Source organism: Alternaria incomplexa, assembly GCF_024043165.1.
Source record: "Alternaria incomplexa strain BMP 0042 chromosome Unknown scaffold_7, whole genome shotgun sequence".
Classification (NCBI taxonomy): Eukaryota; Fungi; Ascomycota; class Dothideomycetes; order Pleosporales; family Pleosporaceae; genus Alternaria; species Alternaria incomplexa.
This window is the reverse complement of record NW_026249856.1, coordinates 1,075,727-1,097,000: the sequence shown is the minus strand read 5'-3', so window position 1 is coordinate 1,097,000 and position 21,274 is coordinate 1,075,727. Positions and strand designations below refer to the sequence as shown.

Here is a 21,274-nt window from a genome sequence, read left to right as displayed (position 1 = left end):
AAGTGACGCAAACACACGCTCAGATCAGAATCAAGAGGGGACCAGCGGCAGCGCATGTAAATACGATGAACGTTATCAAGGCCCGTCGGTCCTTGATAGGGTGTTGCTTGGGTGGTTCCTGCTCTCAATCTAAATAAGATGACAGCAAGCGTTAGCATTAGCATCACGCCGTAAGCATGTCTTCGACCAGTACAGTGCGCAAGCATTGGCTTGGAGCGGATAAAGTTTCTCGACATTCGATTCGGAAGTGACAGAAAGCCAAAACCGCAGTATGCTGGGTCTACTTTGCAGCCGATCTTCAAATTATATACATCAGATTCGCCATTTGCAGTCATCATCAGCTCCCTCCCTCATTTCATAGAGATGGGAAGGCCTGGATGAGCTGGAGCAGCTGGGCTCTCGTTCATTTGCTCGAGACCATAGTTGATCGCCGCGGCGATATCCTGGTTGTTCTTCTCCAGGAACATGAAGTGCCCATTGCCCTTGATACCAATGTCGGCAAGTTTGATCCACTGGTAGTTGGTGAGGCCCATCTGCTTGAAGTACTCGATGAAGCAGTGGTCGTACGTGATGTGCGGGCTGGCCTCACCTGTGATCATGATGTAGGGCACTTTGCCGAGTTGGGTGAGCTTGTGAACGGTGTCAGTCTGCAGAATGCAGGAGCGCTTGGCAGGGTCATCTGGGCCGACCTCAGTTGTAGTAATGGTCGAGCAGTTCGTTACTGGCGGATCAAATTGCAGCGGTGTGTATGTGAGGCCACAAGGCCGCGCGGCAGTACGACCGACGCCAGCAACAGTCGCATTTCCGATCAGAGAAGTATGTGGGATGTTGCCAGGCTCAATGTTGATGTTGGCACGCAGCAGATCAGGGCATGCGTCCGACCAGATAGCCGTGTACGTACAGCCAGCTGAGTGGCAGATGGTGTATGACTGGCCGATCATGCTGAGGAGCTGACATCCAGATGTGCGCATAGTGCTTTCCACGTTCACGTTCGATGAAGAGATGGGAACGTTGGCGGCAGTGAAGGCATCAAAAGCTGCATGTCCACGAGATCCGTTGCCAGGCCATTGTGTATGTACAATTGCCTGTGGGTACTGGTCGAAGTTTTCCGGAGCTGTGAAGCCCTGCTCATTGATTTTGTCTGTAGATCCAAGGCGTAAAGGGTACTTCGAGAGAAGCTGTTGGCCACTTCGGCCGTTGGCAGCGATGTCAACAATGTAGACCTGGTAGCCTTGATCAAGGTAGTAGGAAGCCCACCCTTTCCGATTGTCTGGCGTATTCAGCCATTCTGCGCCCGTGTTGACACCCGCGGAGACGAAGACCATCGGGTAAGGCTTGTTGACTTTGCTGGCGGGAGTCAGCTTTTCGACATAAAGCTGGTCGCTCCACATCTGCTGGCCCGGAATGCCGGAGTCGACGTAGCCGCCACCGATGTAGAAGAAGTCTCGCTGGTATGCAGATTCTTGACTGCTGCATTTTGGGCTGATGCTATTGACACCAGTGCAGTCTGTTGGTGGGTCATCTTGGGCCGAAGTCTGGAAGGGCAATGCGCCCAGCAGCAAGCCCGAGAGGATGCTACGTGTATACATGGCTAAGTAGAAACAAAGATGAATAGAATGGGTGAACCAATAGAAGCGATAAAGCAGTGAGCAGGGATGACTCTTGGAGGGTTTGCGCGGTCAGGTCGGCGGCCTGCATCTGCTTTCAATTTGAAGAAGGCTCTCATTCCGGCAGGCCGCGGCATTGGCCCCAATCGCGCAGGCGAGATGTAGAATCGGTCCAAATTCCGTTATGCAACTTCTGAGAGATGCCTTCCGTTCGCTGTTGCAGGCTCGGGAGAAAAGCGGAAATTAGTCACCATAAATGGTTTAGCGGAGCGGCTGCATCCTGCCTTCCCAATCACCCAGACCCTGGCAGCGGGGAATCTCGATATTCTCTCATTACCAGCGGTCTGCACTCTTCTGCGGTGTCTTAACAGCCCTACGAGCTCATTGTGTCTCACAGAAGAAAGCAGCTGCACCAGGGCACGGCGGCGTCCTTCAGCAGCTCATCGCAATGCGAAGAATGTACCACTTTGACACCATGACATCAATCCCTCGGAGACGGGTACATAGAAGCTCATATATTGAGAAAGTTGTCGTGCGCTAAGATCTGGGCTTTCGTAAGATGTAACGTTCATCAAGTTTCAGCCTTTGGCGTATACTTCAGTGTACTCAACCTTCATTCGCAATCTATGCCTAACCCAGATCTCTGGTGTTCCCACTTCACCCTGCAAACCTGTTCATCAAATACTATCTCTTTCTGTACGCTGACCATCTCCAGAGAAGTCACTTCCTCATACTCTACGGCAAATCCCGCCTGCCTCCGATGGCATTGCCGACCACACCTGTCCGGACAACCTCTGTGAGGCCGTATTCGACGTGGGCAGAGATACACTTGCTCAGTTCGTGGAACAACGCACCACTCCTCAGTCTTACTTACGGGAAGGATCTCGGGATGCATCAAGCCGATGCTTGCAAAATCGCGGACTTTCGGATTTGTTGTTTGAACTTTAAGAGCGGCGAGGTACTTCTAGCTGCATGTCAGTATCAAGCGTAGAGGATCATATAATACCCAGTACCTTTGCTTCAATCCACTCATACAGCTTCTTCATCTGAAAGTACAGCGCTTCAGCTTGCAAGCGATTGTACAAGTCATAGTCGAAGCCATTCATCACGCTGTAAAACAGCGGGAATACCTCAGGACGACGCATATAGCGGAGGAGGTGCTCGAAAAGGTCAGGATCGGCATCTAGGAAGTACGAGCCGTCTGGTTCGGGCGTCCAAGTGAAGAGGTTGGAGAACTGGCTTCGGAAAAGACCTGACTCTGACTCCAGTGTATTGCGCGCGACTTTGAACATGCGGCCGCCGATTTCGAGCGTCATATTCTTTGGGAAGCCGTCAGCAATGTTAAATTCTTCATCGGTAAGATCGATCAGATCCGTAAGATTGGTAGCTAGAGTGGTCTCAACTTCGCCGTTCTGTCGGCTCTCGCTGCCTTCGGTGCCAATGGGCGCGCTCAAATCATCGGAAATTGGGGTCGCCGTCGCGTTAGTGGTGGAAGTAAGGTCCATTCTTGTACCTAGTCAAAGTCGGGAGCGATTCTATTGTCGATTTCCACAAGCTGAGCTATATATCTCGACAGTTTGCTGATAGACTCATCATCAAATGCACCGTTCTTTGTTCATACTAAGCCCAGACAAAGCTACGCCTGAAAGGTTGATCGTAGGTAGGGAACGTTTCCTGGGGTTACGGCAATGTTCCAATCGTATCCAACGTCCGCTCCATCCGTGACTCCAAAACCTTTGCCGGTGACTTGCCTTCTACCTCAATAACTTTGTTGCAGAACCGTACTTCTCAGCGATAGCCTTCTGCGCGGCTAAGTACTCCTGTAGCTGCTTTTCCGCCTGGCGTCTCTTGCTCTTTTGCCAATCAATGTCCCGGTATAGCTCGCTATGAGCTCTGCTCATCATTTCCAGACGACCTCTCACGACGTTTGTTTCATTCCTAGCGTTGTCGGCCACTTTTCTCATCTCCCTAGCTTGTTCTCCCTGCCTAGCATGCTCCTCCTTCCACTTCCGGTTCTGTTCTTTGAGCGTGACGAGCTCTTCAGCTTGTTTTGCGATAGTGTGGTTGAGCTGTGCTATGGGTAGCATATCGCGTTTCAGAGCCGCCAGTTCGTTGGTCAGTCGCGCCATCTCTGTTGCCTCTTCTCGATGACGTTGTCGCATCCTGTCTGTGGCAGCTGCAGGATCTTCGATCTTGCGCTTTTTGGACGAAGCTATGCATTTGTCAGCCAATCGCTGTGGGTGACTATGAGAAGCGCGCGCATGATGTCTGCTTCAATGCGTTTTGATCCAGATGCTTAGTCTTAAAAAACTTACACAGGAACAGATCGCGGTGCGGCTGTTGGAGCGGTTGTCTTGATCGATCCATCTTGATTGTGCGGCGAAACTCCGTGGAATATCCTGAGAGGAAGTTGTGCGTATTCTTGTGGATTATGAAGTCGGTTGTGCGAAAGGCTAGATAGACGAGGCGAAGGTGAGCGAGCAATGCACGCACGCGAAATCTTTGATGCCGCTCGCCCACCGCCCCCGTGACAGTGACCAATATACGTGTAAGCGCGCTACTGCCATACCATGGTAGCCATCCGTTAGGCTGCCAGAACTCAAACGCATTAAGCCGCTTATCAGTTCACCCGAAGCAACACATATGAGAATGTATTCGCCCACAAAGAAGAAAGACTAGGCTTACCAAAGTGAGGTTGTAATCGAGGCTCTCCCGCCGTACTTCACATGTATGTAGGTTGGCGGAATTCACAAAAGGGCTCAAGTGCTACATATGAAGGTTGATTCACTGCATGGTGCTCCGGCGACACTTACGGCTGTTACCTATGCCTGGCTCTGAACATATTGTTCCCGCCCCTGCTCGATGAGCTCTTCCAAACGAGCCTCACTAAACCCTCCGCCATCCTGCGCGCCTTCTCCGGCACCGCTGTACCTCCACCCATACTGCGTCTTGACCCACGCAACATCCCACGAACTCGGCCTGGACCACATAGGAATCATCTCATATCCGAGATCATGATTCGTACTGTCCCTGTAACGCGCTACTGGGCACTCCGCCTGGTTGCCATTTAGACAATTCTCATTACCCATGATGTAGCTGTGGTAATGCATGATGCTATCCGCATCGTACGGTGAATCGGGGTTCAGTGTCCAGCCATCCTCGGATTTCCCGTACAGAACAGTATCAGTGTAGGAGCGGCCGCTGAAGTTGTAACTATCAGCAATTGTAACGTCGTTGCATAGCTCGTCGGTCGTCGTGCTTGGGTCGGATTCACGCGCGCGTGCGAGGGCGGTGCGGTAGTCGGTGAGCTTTGTGCAGTCGTAATGGATGTACCTATCACGGTCTGAGCGTTGCTGCTCGTGCATCATTCCTTTTGTTTGTCAATCTTGTAACATTCGAGATCGCGGGTAATGTCCAACGTACCCATGACATGTCCAAGTTCGTGTGCTACAGTTGTGACGCTGGCCTCTACGTCTATCCACATGTTCAGATCCCAAGGCTTTCCCGGCGTATCACCCATGCCCACAGTGGATGCGGCCGCGGCTTTGCCCACGCCATCGTCCTTCCATATGGCGACTGTCTTGTATGGTACAGCCATGTTCCATTTGCTCTCAGCTGGACTATTGACATCTATGCAGTACCTTGGGTTCTGTGAGAAGTCAACATACTCCGAGAAGATGATCTTGTGGTTTGTACCCGGCGACGGTCCGCCGCCGAGAGCTGTCATCCACAATTTGATAGCTGCTTCTAATTTCTCAACATTTGCTTTGCGATGTTCTTCTGTCGGAAAGCAGTACGGTATCAACGTAATGCCCTTGATGTAGAGCTCCGTCCACTTCTTGGGGCCACCACCGCCTCCGTGACCCCAGAGAGATGTAGCGCCAGATTGCATCACATCATAGGTTGGAGTTTCGGTGTTGTTAGACGGAGGTAGGATAGCGCATGGGCCTGAGAAGATAGGGGATATTGGGGGAACAGACGCCGCTATCGCCTGAATGGCAGCCGCCGCAAAGACCGGAAGGTATCTCATGATGGTACTAGAAACAGTTGATAAGAGCAAAGGAATGCTGGAAATAGGAAGTGTAAGGGAGTCTCTAAGGTAAGTGCACCTGGGCAGCCAGTTATGTACTCGTGATCACAAGGGGCAATCCGACTGCAACGCGCATCGGCCAATTACGCATTTGAGTCACAATGCTCATTCTGGTGAAAGAGCATCGCTGCTGGAAAACACTCGCCGGACGCTCAAGCCTCGGATGCAGGGCCTTTGTGGCGCCCCGGACTTTCTCGGACTATTTGAGCAACTGCATCAAATAGCAGCACTGGCAACATCTCTGGCAGCCTTCTCTTCCTCTGCCAGCTTCGCCCGTTGACGATCCAACTTTCTTAGAACCCTGGGATCTTCGCCAGTCACCTTACCTCGCTCAATGTATGGATTTCGATTAAAGTCTTCATCTGAGGCTTCCTCATTCTCATCTTGTATGCCCGCATTCTCGACTGAGTCGATATGGGGTCCCTGGTATGGGTAATTGGTGCGGACCCAGCGGACGTCGCCTGGACTCGGCTTTTCAGCATCTTCGATGTACGCTATTCCTTGCGATTTATCTCCAGGCACCTTCCACCTCCTCAATGGGCATTCTTCCGGGTGGCCTCCCTCGGCGCACTTTTCGTTGGCATGCTGGAAGCTGCTATACGACATAATAGAGTCCACGTCGTACTCGGTATCAGCTTTCATCCACCAGTACTGGGCAGGGCTACCATAAGCCACGGACATGGTATAGTGGACAGCGGGGAATTGAAACTTCTTGGAGTAGTCTGCGAACAGACATAGCTGGTGGTCCTTGAATTGCGGGAGAGCCTTTCGGGCCCGAGCGAGCGCGTCCGAGTAGCCTTTCAACTTTTTGCAATCGAACTCAACGTGTTTGTCGCGGTCTGTGCGCTGGTGTTCGTGACCCATGCCTTGAACTGTCAGTAATGATCATGATATTTGTTTGTTTGAGACATACCGAGCACATGACCGATCTCGTGCGCGACGACCAGGGCAGCCGTCTCTGGGCCGATTGACAAGCGGAGTTTCCAGGGTTTGCCTCTATCAGCCGCGCTGCCAGCCCCCATATTCGCGTAAGCTCCGTTGGTCATCTTCTCTGACAGACTGATAACTAACGTTGTAGTCGGCAACGAAGGGTTCCACTGTTGTTTGTTTTCGGGGTTCGGATCATAGCACAAGTGATGCTTGGACGCCTTGTAGTCATACCATTCGTTGAATTGAAGATCATGCCCGTTGTCTCTACCACGCTCTCCGCCTAGAGCAGCTTTCCAGGGGGCTACAGCTGCTTCGACGCGCTCAAGTAGCCTGGCACGGTCCGTCTCAGAATAGAAGCAGTAAGCAACCAATGATCTACCTGGGGAAACGATGTCGGTCCATTTCTGTGGACCGCCCCAATTGATATAGTTGAACAGTGAAGCACCGCCATACTGAGTTGTATCCTGACCGTTTGTGGTCTCTGCGGTATCCGTGATATCCGTAGCATGAGCGGCCAGTTGAGCTTCGACTTGCTCATCAGTAATGGGTGGAATGATGCAAGATTGATCTGGGGACCATGGCAGGCTCGAAAAATGGTCCAGCTTGGGGACTACCGCAGCGAGCGCGTCGCAAACCAGGAAGGGGATCACGAAACTACTGTAAAGCATGGCTGTGATCGTCGAGGTGCTGCTTTCAGTGAGTCCGAGTTCCAGAGGTATCAGATAAGAGAAAAGGATACCAGAGATTCGCAGTCTATGATGATGGAAGGTATGACCGGCTAGCTCGGCTTGGCGCAACAACGGAGCTTTGGGTCGTCGTCGATGCAGCAACTATGGAAATGAATGCTAGCCCGTAGTGGCATGGCACGAATCAGAAGTCTTCGATATTGGCATCACTGCTACACGACCGAATGCATCTTACCACTCGAAGGTTCGTTGGCCACCAGTTCCGACAGATGCGGAGCGTGTGGCGGCGGACTTTCGGGATCCTAGTGAAGGTGAGACCGCAGCCTTGCGTTCCAGAGTCAGATGTTGTAATCTTGCCGCCTAGATAAATCTGCATTCACCGAGGCGCAAAAAAAGAACAGCGCTAGCGATATTGTGACCTGCCACTCAACAACAACAGCCCAAACCTTACGCACAAACCAAAGCCGCAATCGTTGCGCCCACGACTCAGCCAAGATGGCGCACTCTCCTACCAATTCAGGACTCAAGAACATGCGCGACTTCTTTACACGCAGCGAGAAGGAAAAGATCTCACCTGAGCTCAAACAAGCACTGTCACTACTGCAACTCCCCAACTTGGACAGCCTCGAAGAGCGCTTTCTCGCGACCGCTGCGTTTCTAGAGCCATGGGCCGTATTCCGCGATTCGATATTCCTGCGTCAACCGGAGGCGGTACCACGTGTAACGGCGATAGCCAGAGAGGAGGGGGAGGACGGTGTGTCTCGCACAGACCTGTTGTGGTTTTATACACGATTCGACGAAGGTGTACACCGTTATGACCCACGCGCCGACAAGTACAGCGCGGAGTACACATCAGACTCCAGCGTGCATGGAGTGATCGACAAGAGTGATTGGACTGTGGAGGCGTACGAGAAACACCTCTTCGCCTGGTTGCTGCAGGTATTCAAGGTCGGCAAGTCGCGCAATCCGTGGAACATTGACTACTTCGAGCTCCGCAACATCTGCACAGCCTGGGAAGTAGTCTTTGTGCCGATCGTCAATGCTGTTCGCACTTCTTACAGTGTCAAGGGCCGACGACACTACGGTCGCCTCGCGCTTTACATTGAAGAGCGGTGCCCATCTGGTCTCGCTTTTCCCAAGGACAACGTCTTGGTACCTGGAGGAAGCCTGATGTCGCCCACGCCGTACCGCATAATCTCCTTGCCGAAGAAGGTCGTCAGTGATGAAGGCGCAACATTCCACAAGCGTGTTGACGGTGCTGGAGTGTTCACGCGAAAGCAGTACGACGAGGCCGAGAAGGAGCTTCGCGATGTGTACCCTCAGTATGGCGGTTTGGTTGAACGGCCCAAGTTCAAACATAAGATGGAGGAGTGGTTGAATGAACAGCGAGCCCGAGCAGAACGCAGGAAGGCCGCAGAGAAGACGGGCGAAGTGAGGGCCTTCCAGCCCCAGGTGCTAAAGCGTGACGGTAGCCGGAGCCCAGGAAAGAGCAGCTCTCTCGATAAGGACCACAGCAGACAAGACCAGGATGGCAGCGAGAGCCCGATCAGACGTTACTCAGATAGCATCCGCCGCTCGCTGTCTCGAGGCATGTCCAGAATGGCGTCGAAGGAGGAGCCGAAGAGTCCGCTGCATGGTGTAACACGACAGACCCATCTACCTGATGAAACACCAGCTTATCGCCCTTCCGAGCCCTCGTCAACCGAGAGGCATGTGAGTGGCGCCTCAACGGATACCACTATCATCACGCCATGGCCCCGTCCTGATACAGTGCGCAAGCCATCTGACCAGAGTGTCTACACGTCAACCCATAACTCAGACACTCTCATCCTTCCCGATAGCCATCAGCGCATGCAAATGTGCGACGACACGGACGAATCGATATATTCGCCCATGGGCCAGTTGAGTGCTATACCACAGCCACTGCACCACAAGTACCAGCCTGAGATGCGGGTCGCGCCAACGATCGAAAAGGGAAGAGCACACCCGGATACACGGGTTCTAAGCTACGAGGGCAGTGGTTGGGACGACGAGATCTCGTTGACAAAGCTCAAAACTGTACGCGAGGACACTGCGAGAGATCCGCAACGCGTTCAGCCCTCAAAGCCAGTCACGAGGCTTCCTGTGCCTATTAAGCCAACTGCATATACCGGCGATCTGCGTATCGCGTCGAACGACATCCATCGCAAGGCGACACCAAACCCTCTTGCGTGGCCGGGTACTTCTCCGCCCAGAGCAGTACCATGGCCCGGAATGGAGCATACCGTTCCGTCCGTGTCATCCAGAAACCCCGAGCGATGGAACAGTACACGTGGGCTGGCCAGCAGCGCTCGTCCTCAACGGCTATTGCGCGATGAGTCTGATCGCAGCGTTACGTGCATCGTTTCGAAAGAAAATATTCGCTCCGTGCTCAAGGGTAACTCTCGTGATAGCTCAGCAGAAGATCTAACTCTGCCGCCTCCCGTACCGATGCTCCCAGGGCAGAATAGAACGATGAGTCCTGCTGGCGCTAGGTTGCAGACGTACAACACAAATCTATTCCCGCGTCGAGAAGAGCGCAAAGGAACTCCAGTCGGTGGGTGGGTTGGTGCGGACAAGAGCAGAGGTGCACATGGCGTTCCTTTTGAGCTAGATATGCTTGATGGGGCGAATTCTGGCCAGGGTGTTCAGAGCAGGACTGCAGGAGGCGATACACGATACCATGAGGAATACCATGGCAGGCATGAGCCTGACGACCGTCGGAGTCTCGAGAAATGGATCTGAGGTTGCGTTGCGACTACAAAGCCGTGCGATAGGAGCATTTGGCTTGCTCAAGCCGTCGCCCCGGTCAGCCTTTCGCATCATTGAACAGTGTTGGACTGCCGCCCTCACGTCGAGACACAGGCCACATTTTCGGTCAAGGGTTGCTTCCCGGTGGTGGACGATGCTGGGCTTGGCAGACACGCGTAAGGGTGCTGAGCATGCACAATAGAAAATAGAAGAAGGAAAATACAACGTGAAAAGCGAACACTCAAGGTGTATTTTGATATGGTGACCTGACTGTCGGCCTGAGAAGAGTGACAAGCGGAGGTTTGACGACGTGAAGTGCTGCCCGCCCCCTGTGACGCGAGAATGCCACGCTAGCACGCACCAGTCTTTCCAAGGTCAGCGGCAGCAACACGTCACCGACAGCTGTGGCAGCATCATGGGCAGTCTTTGGACATGTCGCGAGACAGTGGCCAGTATAGAACAAATTTTCAATCCATGCTTGCGTGTGGATATCATTCACGATCGTCCTCGATCTCAGCTTTATGTTGTGCTCGCTTTCCCCGCATCTACCACCGTGGCATTGCACTCTGCTATCTTGCTTCGTGATACATGATCCTCTTAGTCCAACAATGCGCGAACTCGCAGCATAGGCGATGACCATCCGACTTGACCGGCGCAACACCAATATGCGTCAAGACGTGGTGGTTATGCCCGGAGCGAGTGGGCTGGTCGTGAATTGTATTTTCGGCCACCAGTGCAACCTCCATCTGCACCATCTCTTTCCTGCTGACGAAACGGCTGCATACTGAATATGAGCTGGACTAGGGTTAATGGCGATGGCATGTCTTTGGCCTACCATGAGAGCGCAATAACCGGGCTGAAGTGCGCGGGCCAAGGGTGGGCTGCCTGCAAGCCGGCCTCGGATCTTGGGGGCGCCGCTCGCTACCTCACCCAACTTTCACGTCGTGCCACATCAATACTTTGTTTTAGCATCCGCATGCTGCATCGAGCAGTAACCAGCCAGCGACTCTGAGCACGACCGGAGCTCTCTCTCTCTCTCTCAGACATGTCGTCCTTTTTTGTTGCATTACCAGCCGAACTGGCTCAGCACATCACGGCGCTCCTTCCACATATTGATCTCCTCAACTTGAGCCTGACATGTAAAGAACTTCAGAAGCACGCGGAATCGTCACTCTACCGAGAATACATACAGCCTCACGGGAAATCGCTTTCCATGTTCATCGACCGCATCCTTGCAAGGCCCGATATTGCGGAAAAATATGTCAGGAAGATGAAGCTGGGTTTCTGGGACTCTGAGCTCGCCGGACCCCGTCCAGAGATCATATCCGAAGAATTGTACGACGCGTATACGAAAGCTGCAAAGGCCGCAAATGTCATCGACATCATCGTCCCATATGAAGCCGCGGAAGTTACCTCAAAGGGAGCTTTGGTTTCAAATTGGCGTGAGCGAGATTGGTACACAGAGCTTCTCATGAAGAAAAGCCAGGGTGCTGGGTGGCCTCCTTATGATCTTATGTTCTGCCAGATTCTGCGTGCTGGGCATGAAGATGCACTGGTCGCACTCGTTCTGGCCCTTCTCCCAAATCTTCGAGTACTTGAGCTGCACACCATTCTCATGAACCCAGACCAAACCATACTACCTTGGCGTTTGCCTAAGCATGGATTCAAAAAGCTGGTCAGGCTTACCGCCGCCAATGATAGGGCTGTACCATGGTCTGCGTCCTATTAAACTAGATAATGGACAACACTTCGCTCCAAACCTTAGAGTTGGCCAGAGGGAGCTGTTGGTATCAAGCTGGGGATGACCTCCTTGAATCGCCGCCAATTGCTCTACCTCTTGGTCTCGGGGCGCTCACTGCTCTTCATCTTCCGAATTGCGCTTTCACGTGCGTGGAGATGCAAAAGCTCCTCTCAGCGTCCCCTCGTTTAAAGCGGCTATACTTTTCATACGGATTAGCTATGGGCCGTTACAACTTCACAGCAAGCGAGCTTATCACCATGCTTGACTCATTCAAAAACACCCTGGGAGACTTGTATCTGGACATCGTACCCAGTTGGATGACTCCGCAAGAAGAAGATAGTGACTCCAGCCATCTAATCGAATCGCTAAGACACTTCACTGCCTTGAGGCGACTGGACACAAATGTGGACGTGTGGAGGATGTTGGACGTTGGAGCAATCTTGCACAAGTATCAGCCCGGTATGAACATAAACTACGAGTGCAAGATATTGGAGCAAGATCGTTGGTGCTGGCGGCTACCTCCAGTCTTGGAGTTTTTGTCACTCCATCCCACCCATCGCGAAACGACGCCTGATAGCCATCAACTTCACGATTTGGTATCATCTCAAAGGCAGGCCCTACCTGAGCTGAAAGCTTTGGTCATCGCCATTTACGACGAAGGTTTCAGGGGCCTAATGAAGATGGAGTTTTACTCGTACATGGAGGACTACCAAGCAACTATGGAAAATGAAATAGACATGGGAGCCCCATCTGGTACCGACTACGAGTCGTACATGGACAGTGAGTCTGATACGGACGATCGATCGAGCATGGACAATCAGTCTGATTCGGTCGACCAACCGGGCGTTGGTAATCAGTTTGGTTCGGATGATCAACCGGGCATGGTCGCTCAGTCTAATTCAAACGATCAATCGAACATGAGCGATTGGTCGAGTGTGAACGGTCTCGATGAAGATGACCGGATTAACATCAAAGTTGGGAGTGCTGCAGAGGCATCTGGGCCCATCAAAACCACATTTCATGGCTGGCGTCCAAGCAGTGAAATGCCTCGTATACATTGGGAGGGACACGCATATGTACTGAAGCCAGGCGAGGGACCCTGTTCTGAAGCAGACAACTCACAACCAAGAATCGATCGGTGGTTGCGTGAGTTGACAGGGGTCAGCACTTACCTAGCATCAGAAGGCGATCCAGATTTGGTTTACTCATCATCTAGTGAAGAAGACCTTGGACACGGGTACATGCTGGATGCCGAGTGGGAAGATCTTGTAGAGACTCTGTAAGGCACAATCAGATATCGCATGACGATCGGTGTTCCGCTACAAATGATGCGCTTGTTGCGAAATGTGCGGAATTCCGTGCACACGACATATTTTGTAACTATACATGTCCTCGTTGCGAAACTAGTCCAATCGCATGCATCAACATGATGGCAGACATGACAAATGCGACGCTATTTGTAGGATAAAATCACCAAGACTCAGCTGTCGCAGCCCGGTTCAGAAGTTGTGGAAACGCTATACCTAGTTAGGTTACGGTGGAATGAACTACCGTCATCGATTTACCGCAATCAGCCTATCCAGCGTCGCTCACTCAGTTTGGCGTCTCACAATCGTCTTGCCGACATTTGTTCATCTGGATATTGCGTTTGATGCGGATGCGCCTCCTGTCAGACTAAATTAGGTGGACGGGACGGGGCGTTCTCATCTTGCGGATCAACAACCGCCGTCACCGCTGGTTCTCTGCCAGCTGCTATCTCATCGCGCAGTATCAACATGGGTAGTCTACTTTCTTCGAAGGTCGCGGATGACTGGAAGAGCGATGCGCGATGCGCCATGGAGGATTCAAGATTCTGCGTTATATGTGGTGGTCCTTTCGATGTCGAAGGCGATGTTTACAATATCGACCCAAAAGACATGCGGTTCCAGGTAAACTATCTGTTCTCAAACAAGCGTTACAGACTGCTGACATTTCGCGCATTCCAGTGGCTATACAGCCTTCGTCTTCTTGGTAGCATCGAAGATGTAGCTGAACATACGGTAGCTAGCGAAGGATCGACGTAAGAAGCGGCTCTCATCTATCTTCACGCGCTAAAGTCCGGACAAGGCCGACCAACGTATCTGAGATACCAGGCATCTTCCTCTCCGAGATTGCGTCCTTCAACATGGCTGGATCGGGCTACTTTCGAATTGTTGGCGACGCTGGCCAAGATGATATCTGGCTCGACGCTTTGTGTTATGCACCGGATTACCGAACCTTGTTTCCATTACATGAATCGTGTATTGCGATCAGTTGTCGAGCCATCGACCACTTCGACTCCAGAAGGAAGGATACTGTGCCGACATCTGCTCTTAAACTGCTGTATCGACTGTTGAGTGCGCGTTTCATTCGACGAAAATGCCGTATAGACGAGCCACTCGAGACATCAAACGACATTTTCGATCTTTGTTCTTCTTCATGCGATTATGGACCTAGGAGCGCATTGGCTCTGAGCAGGCTAGAATGGTGGGGCGCAAAGTATGATGTAGGTAACCACAATATGTTCTTCAAGCTCGCCATTAATGATTCACAGAAGTTCTACACCGATCCCATCGAAGTGGGAGATATCGCCTCTTTCGTACATAAAGTATTGCAGACTTCGCCGCGTCGTAGAGACGAATCCAAGTGTACGCCAAAAGCAACGCGCGAACCCCAAAGATTGGAGCGCCTGCCGACGGAATTATTGGATGTGGTGTGCAGCTACCTTCCAATACAGTATGTCATAGCACTACATTGTACCTCAAAGATGCTGGCTCTGCAGATACCACTCGATTCCGCTTTCTGGCGAGACAGCCTCCGGGACGGAAGTCTACATCCGCATGTTTGGGATCTGGACACCAAGTGGATCGAGCAGCATCTTACTACTCCACATGCAGCACTTCTGGACCCTACTGCTTGCTGGGACTGGAAGTTTGCCGCGAAGCTTCTTGCGAAGAAACGCTTTCGGGTCAGTGGATGTGACGAGCGTCTACTTGACGTGCCTGACGGACTTTGGAACAGGTGTAGGATATGGGCTACTATCGAGGAAGCCTTAGGAGAGCAAGAAAGAGAAAGGTCGGAGAACTAGCGGACTAGGTTCAAAGGCGTAGTCATAAGACTGTCTGAAACCCAAGCAATCGCGACATCAAGCGGCTCCTGACCGTCAAACAGTCCAAGGAAACGACGCCTGCTCATGGAGAAAGGTTTGCATAGATGTGCACCTTCTGCGACTTCTTGCAACACGGCCACCGACCATCGCAACCAACGCTCAAGAAATTTGACGGCCTTTGCGTTCAGGGCCGTGCTAGCGAGGGAACAAATTTAGGCCAGCTTTCGGCAAACTGCCCGTAGAAGTCGCAAGACGCACTGGTCACAAACAAGTACGCGGCCCGTTCACGCAGCGCTCTTGTCAACGGTTCGACATCTTTTTGCGGAACTGAATGTATCATATACGCAGTACGAGACCGTTCGTACGGCGAAGTAGCAAGCCACTCTTGGTACTCTTCGGTCACGAACTCCTTGTAGGCTGTTTCCACGACTACTGTGACCTCTGGTCCCGGAGTCGCAAGCTCAGTACTGACTGCTGTGCCAGGATTATGAATGATCTTGGCCTAGTCAGCTTGGGTAACTCTCATCCGTCCAGCATGGATAAATGAAGACTTGCCATTCTCTTCTCCGCGACGCCAGCAAGGACATGCGCTCTGCGATCAACGGTGTCGAGGTAGCTCTTGACTTCCTCCGAGTACACATTCACTGTTTCATCAAGGAAGATGCCGTCCACTCTATACCCACTGTTCTCTCGACCTCTTCTATCATACGATTCGATATCATCAAGGATGTCTTGAACAGGCCGTTTGCAATAGGTTGTACGCACGTAGCCCAGGGTGGTGACGTTCGGCAATGCATTTAGCCGCGGTATCTCCCGGAGATAGTCCTCATTCGGCCACCACGGTGCAGCACCCGGTCCGCTGTTTGGATTGACGATTACCAGAAACTGAACATCCGGCGCCGCGGCGATGCTGAGAGAAGTCAGTGAAACTTCGTGTTAGCGGTGAAGGAAACACTACGCTGTATAGAGAGGATCCCATGCACCCGGATGGGGGTAAATGTAAAGCGGAAGAAGTATCTTTGAACGGAGATCTGGCGACATTGTAACGTGGAAGGGGTAGATGTGTGAAGAGGAAGAGGTGGCATCACGAATCTTAATGAAGCGCTGACTAACCACAAACAGCAACCCGCAATGCACCACCTCTCTTACAGAACATATGTCTGTTTACTTACTGCGACGACAATGCGCGCCACTCAGTTCCGCTGGTGGACGATTCTTGAACGTGCACCACGATTTCAGACCAAACCTTGGACAACAACGCACATTGGACGTCGGAAGCTGCCTATGGGAAAATCTTCTTCTCGCATGCCGTATTGGGGGACCTCACCAGCTCCCGACGTCGGCATCCGACTAACAGGGCCGTCTTCACAAGCACCATACAAGAAAAGAAAAACTAAATAGGTCTAGGGCCTATGTTAACGTTAGCTTACTTATTTCGTATGTTTCTATATTAATGTAGGCTGCAGATCGCTTCCGCCGAAACCTTCGGCGGAAGCATGTGCCAAGCGTTCGCCCTCCATTCGCCCTCCGACGAACATTTACTCAGCCAAAGGAATCGGAGCTTTGCTCGAAGAACCGAATCATGTATTCGTCCGTACATCAGTATATGTGTGGCACTTCTTCCACTCTCCTTTACCGCTGCAGATTGTCCCCTTAACACTCCCGCCAACATCGTCCTTAGTTTCGACTCCAGATGCACACGATGAACAAACACAACTTCCACACCTCGATCGCATTCGATGCAACAGCGCAATCGGCTGGTGGCGTCGTGAAACCAGAAAACATCGCTGAGGAGAAGACGCAGCAGCAGAACAACCAAGGCATCGAGGAAGATGTCAAATCTGAACAAGACGAGAAGCCCGATGATATCAAAGAAGAATATCCGAGTGGCATACTGCTGGTGCCCATATTGATTGCCATACTCTGCGCAGTCTTTCTTACAGCCCTGGACATGACAATTATTGGAACAGCCATTCCTAAGATCACAGACGAATTTGGAGGCCTTAACATGGTTTCATGGGTGAGCTTTTACACTCTCGCTCTGGCTACGCGAGTGCTTGAATACTAACATGTCTTAGTATGGTTCCGCGTATTTCATGACGTTCGGCGGTTTCCAGTCCATGTCTGGCAAGTTCTACCGCTACTTCCCACTCAAGTGGTCCTTCCTAGGTGCCATCTTCGTCTTTGAAATGGGAAGCTTGATCTGCGCCATCGCTCCAAATTCTATAACTTTCGTCGTTGGCCGCGCAATCGCTGGTGTCGGCTCCGCCGGCGTAGTAACTGGGGCGTTCACTATGGCGGCGTTCGCGGCAGAGCCTAAACGGCGACCAGCTCTAATGGGGATTGTTGGTGCTGTATATGGCCTTTCTAGCGTCGTCGGTCCGCTTTTGGGAGGAGTCTTCGCAGACACAGTGAGCTGGCGATGGTGGTAGGTTCATGTTTTCTCATGACTGTTCCGCTCACATGCTAATTATGGCACAGCTTCTACATCAACCTTCCTATCGGCGGCGCCTCTGCAGCACTGATCCTATTCACTTACAAGACTCCACCACAAGCTGTCATTACCCAAGCGACTTGGAAGGAAAAGCTCTTGCAAATGGATCCTCTCGGCATTGCGCTCGTCATGGGTGGCATCGTTGCATACATCTTAGCATTCGAAAATGGCGGCCAGAAGCGACCTTGGAACAGCAGCTACGTCATCGGTCTATTAGTAGGCTTCATCGTTATCGCAATTACCTTCATTACATGGGAGATCTTCAACGGCGAGCGTTCGATGCTTCCACCCCGACTTCTCCGCGAGCGAACACTATGGCAGCCATCTGCCTTCATCTTCTTCTTCTCATCATCATATATCGTCTTGCTGTACTACCTACCTCTCTATTTTCAGAGCGTCGACAACCGTAGCGCAATCAATTCGGGTGTGCTGAACCTTCCACTGGTCCTCGCCATGGTGTTGGGTAGCATCGTCAGTGGCGGCGTTGTCTCAAAGACAGGTTATGCTGCACCTTTCATGGTTGGCGGTGCCTTTCTAGCGACTATCGCTACCGGTCTAATGTATACGTTCGACATTGGTACTGGGCTGGGTAAATGGATTGGCTATCAGGCCTTTTACGGCATCGCAGTCGGTCTGGGCTTTCAAATGGCTATCAACACTAGTCAGGCCAATGCAAGAGCAGAGGACATGTCTTCAGCGACGGCAACGATCTTTTGTATGCAAATCAGCTCTTTTCATATGGAATTATCTAACACATCGCAGTTTTCCAAACCATCGGCGGTGCATTCTCGTTGACTGCGGCTCAGTCTGGATTTGTCAATCGCATGATCAACACGCTTGCGAGCACAGCACCGAACGTGAATCCGCTGGCGGTGGTCGGATCCGGAGCGACGCAGCTTCGAAACAATTTTGCTGCAGAAGACATAGCAGGCATAGTGGTCGCATACATGGCGGGCATCAAGGTCGCGCTCGCTATTGCGACAGCTTTGGCTGGTGCAGCTGCCGTGGCTGCCATGTTGGTACCCTTCAAGAAGCTGAACATGGAGAAGGTGCAGGCCGGAGCTGCGTAAATTACATGCGCTACGTCTTGGTAGGACGTACAATGAATTCCCCGCCCTTGCTACTAATGCGACGCTATCGCTAAGGTTGTGCTTGAGATACCTAGATTGTACTTTTGGCGATACTTGGACATGCATCGCCTTGACACGTTTGAGGCATGTGTGTTGTCTGATCTTGTAATAGTAGAGATATTCAAAGAATTGTAATCAAAACGCGACCGCTTTCTAGCCAGGCCAACGAAAGTCCGTTGCGCATCGACTCAATGATGTGGTGGCTGGGTGGTGGCCTTGCTGATGCCTGAAGGATGTGTTCGGCGGAGAACCTTCCGCCGAGGTCTCGGTGATCGCCCTCACTCTTCCCCTTTCGCCCCTAACTTACTAACTGCTGCCCATGTCACCAACATCGCATCTGTTTGTGATACGATGCCAGCAACAGATTCACTAGAACCCAGCGTGCCATACGTTGGGTCGCTTTGCTCGAGAGGTACCGCGCCCTCAGCTCAGGCTACTGTTGCCAGCCATGGAAGGCTCACCGGGATCATCCGTCAATGACGCCGACACCACCAACTTCGAGCCTCACAGCAAGCGGCGCAAACTTCGGAAAGGAACAACAAGCTGCTGGCATTGCAAGAAGCGAAAGGTCAGATGCACATTCGATGCGACATCTGACACCATATGTGTAGCATGTCGCCGTCGGAAGGTGCCATGCGTTCTCCAAAATGAGCCGGAAGAGGAATTCCTGGGACGCAACGACAGCAGTCTAAAAGCATCAATGCTGCGTCCTAGTAGAGGCTCAAACAATATCGCCAATCCTCCTGATATTCCATATGAGCAGCTTCTCCAACGCTTGCAAAGGGCAGAAGCATTGCTTGCGCGATCGGAACATCCAGGAGACGACGCCACAATCAGCCATGTGCAACTTCCAACCCCTAGCTCAGCCGCACTGACACCGGAACAACCTCTTCTACAAACGGAAGACGGCGAGAGTATATCGTCCGCCCTACGTCGAGCGTATCCACCGCAACAAGATCTGGAGCTCTTGTGCAAGACCGATCGCAACGCAACCTTGTACAGCTACCAATGTCTCACGACATCCATCGACCCCTCACAAAACGAATCATTGGACATTGCCGACGATCTGGCTACAATTCCTGACAGTTCGCGTACACCTCCGGTTCTGATCGCGAGGCATATGCTCATCCTCGCCCTCATGCTACAGTACTTTCGGTGCAACAAGGGCGACTGCATCTCGGGGGATCCAGGCGTCCTTGCCACTCGCTTGGTGGAAACAGTTGTTCGTATGGTCGTCACCAAAGACCATCTAATAGGCTGCATCGAAGGACTAGAATGTATCGTTTACGAAGCCACCTTCCAATCTAACGCCGGCAACCTTCGACGAGCTTGGATCGCTTTCAGAAGAGCCATGGTGTTTGCGCAGCTGATGAGACTGGATACGTCTAGCCCTCCGCCAGTCAAGTATCTCGAGAGCAAGCACAGGGTGGATGCTAAGTTCCTTTGGTTTCGGATTGTTCATATGGACAGCTATCTTAGCCTGATGCTTGGCCTACCTCATGGGGGCCAAAAGATGAGCGTGGAGAACTCCAGTCCTGGGACCAGTGTAAGCTGCCAGATCGATCGAGCACATACGCTCATTGCGGCTGGTATCGTTGACCGCAACCGAGGAGATCCACACCAGAATATCGAGGCTACCCGTAAAATAGACCGCGACCTCCAGAACGTCGCGGCATTAGTTCCAGACAAATACTGGCTCGCGCCCAGTTTCACTGGTCTCCAGCCGAATGCGAAAGAAACTTTTGAGGAACTAATGCGGCTTCGAAGTCAGATCTACCAGTACAACCTGCTTCATCTTCTCCATCTGCCTTTCCTCATACGCTGCGCTACAGGATCTGACTTCCACATGTACGCCAAGATCACCTGCATCAACGCGGCCAGAGAGATTCTCACAAGATTCGTCGCATTCCACAACTTCCGGCCAATCTCCACCCAATCGTGTCATACAGCCGACTTCTTCGCGCTAATGGCGGGTATGACAATACTGATCGCGCACATAGACAGCAGGCGCTGGAAGGACCAAAGTTTTCTAGTTCACCAGCGACCCGGTGATCGCGCAATGGTGGAGCAACTCGTAGAAAAGCTGGAACTTGTCGAGACACAAACGAACGATCCTCTCACGGGCAAGAGCGCTGAGCAACTTCGTAACTTGCTGCTGATTGAAAGCGACGCCGCGCGTGGATTCAGTCACAGCAGCGAGAGCACGGTTAATCGGCTTGAAGAGGGCTGCGGCGAACAATTTCAGCTCTCGATTCCATATTTTGGGATCATCAAGATTGGTGCGAACGGCATCACCAAGCAATGGCCAGGGTCCCAGACTTCTACTGCGGCAATGCTTGATGTACCCTCTTCTTCGAACCCGGTAGGTGTCGATGACAACATTTCTGTCTTCGGTCAGGATATTAACGGCAATCCGTCATCCACTCTGCTGGTACCGGACTCTGGCACGCAGCACCCTCAGTCGATACAGCCACCACTAGCACTTTCTGATGATATCTTCGACACGTCGCAATATTATCCAGGGTGGGCCGCCGGAACGGATGATTGGGCGCTTCAAGGTGTAGACGCAGCTTTTTTTGAGTCACTGATGGGGGGAGTCGGAAACTGGGATGATACACTACTAGGGAATAGTTAGACTCGGTAATAGTATTAAGCTGTGCTTCTGGGTATACATTGTCTATGTTCTGGGCTCCCAACAGA

At 52.0% G+C, this 21,274-nt stretch overlaps 8 protein-coding genes across 8 annotated transcripts; 3 read left to right on the top strand and 5 right to left on the bottom strand.

The window, feature by feature from the left end:
- Positions 1-350: 350 nt before the first annotated feature.
- On the bottom strand, positions 351-1,589 carry J4E90_005565 (uncharacterized protein; the record flags this gene model as incomplete). Its single annotated transcript, XM_051435118.1, has 1 exon — positions 351-1,589. The coding sequence occupies one exon, from the start codon at positions 1,587-1,589 to the stop codon at positions 351-353; it is 1,239 nt and encodes a 412-aa protein (XP_051291142.1).
- Positions 1,590-2,342: 753 nt separating this feature from the next.
- J4E90_005564 (uncharacterized protein) lies at positions 2,343-3,112 on the bottom strand (the record flags this gene model as incomplete). Its single annotated transcript, XM_051435117.1, has 2 exons — positions 2,343-2,476; positions 2,614-3,112. 2 exons carry the CDS (start codon positions 3,110-3,112, stop codon positions 2,343-2,345), a joined length of 633 nt encoding a protein of 210 aa, XP_051291141.1.
- Positions 3,113-3,361: 249 nt separating this feature from the next.
- Positions 3,362-3,974, bottom strand: J4E90_005563 (uncharacterized protein; the record flags this gene model as incomplete). Its single annotated transcript, XM_051435116.1, has 2 exons — positions 3,362-3,819; positions 3,923-3,974. The coding sequence occupies 2 exons, from the start codon at positions 3,972-3,974 to the stop codon at positions 3,362-3,364; spliced, it is 510 nt and encodes a 169-aa protein (XP_051291140.1).
- Positions 3,975-4,429: 455 nt separating this feature from the next.
- Positions 4,430-5,499, bottom strand: J4E90_005562 (uncharacterized protein; the record flags this gene model as incomplete). The annotated part of the gene is made up of 2 exons (XM_051435115.1): positions 4,430-4,977; positions 5,031-5,499. The coding sequence occupies 2 exons, from the start codon at positions 5,497-5,499 to the stop codon at positions 4,430-4,432; spliced, it is 1,017 nt and encodes a 338-aa protein (XP_051291139.1).
- A 414-nt stretch (positions 5,500-5,913) lies between these two features.
- J4E90_005561 (uncharacterized protein) lies at positions 5,914-7,295 on the bottom strand (the record flags this gene model as incomplete). The annotated part of the gene is made up of 2 exons (XM_051435114.1): positions 5,914-6,563; positions 6,611-7,295. 2 exons carry the CDS (start codon positions 7,293-7,295, stop codon positions 5,914-5,916), a joined length of 1,335 nt encoding a protein of 444 aa, XP_051291138.1.
- A 513-nt stretch (positions 7,296-7,808) lies between these two features.
- J4E90_005560 (uncharacterized protein) lies at positions 7,809-10,076 on the top strand (the record flags this gene model as incomplete). The annotated part of the gene is made up of 1 exon (XM_051435113.1): positions 7,809-10,076. The coding sequence occupies one exon, from the start codon at positions 7,809-7,811 to the stop codon at positions 10,074-10,076; it is 2,268 nt and encodes a 755-aa protein (XP_051291137.1).
- Positions 10,077-16,652: 6,576 nt separating this feature from the next.
- J4E90_005559 (uncharacterized protein) lies at positions 16,653-18,514 on the top strand (the record flags this gene model as incomplete). The annotated part of the gene is made up of 4 exons (XM_051435112.1): positions 16,653-16,970; positions 17,029-17,378; positions 17,432-18,159; positions 18,207-18,514. The coding sequence occupies 4 exons, from the start codon at positions 16,653-16,655 to the stop codon at positions 18,512-18,514; spliced, it is 1,704 nt and encodes a 567-aa protein (XP_051291136.1).
- A 760-nt stretch (positions 18,515-19,274) lies between these two features.
- J4E90_005558 (uncharacterized protein) lies at positions 19,275-21,209 on the top strand (the record flags this gene model as incomplete). The annotated part of the gene is made up of 1 exon (XM_051435111.1): positions 19,275-21,209. The coding sequence occupies one exon, from the start codon at positions 19,275-19,277 to the stop codon at positions 21,207-21,209; it is 1,935 nt and encodes a 644-aa protein (XP_051291135.1).
- Positions 21,210-21,274: the final 65 nt, after the last annotated feature.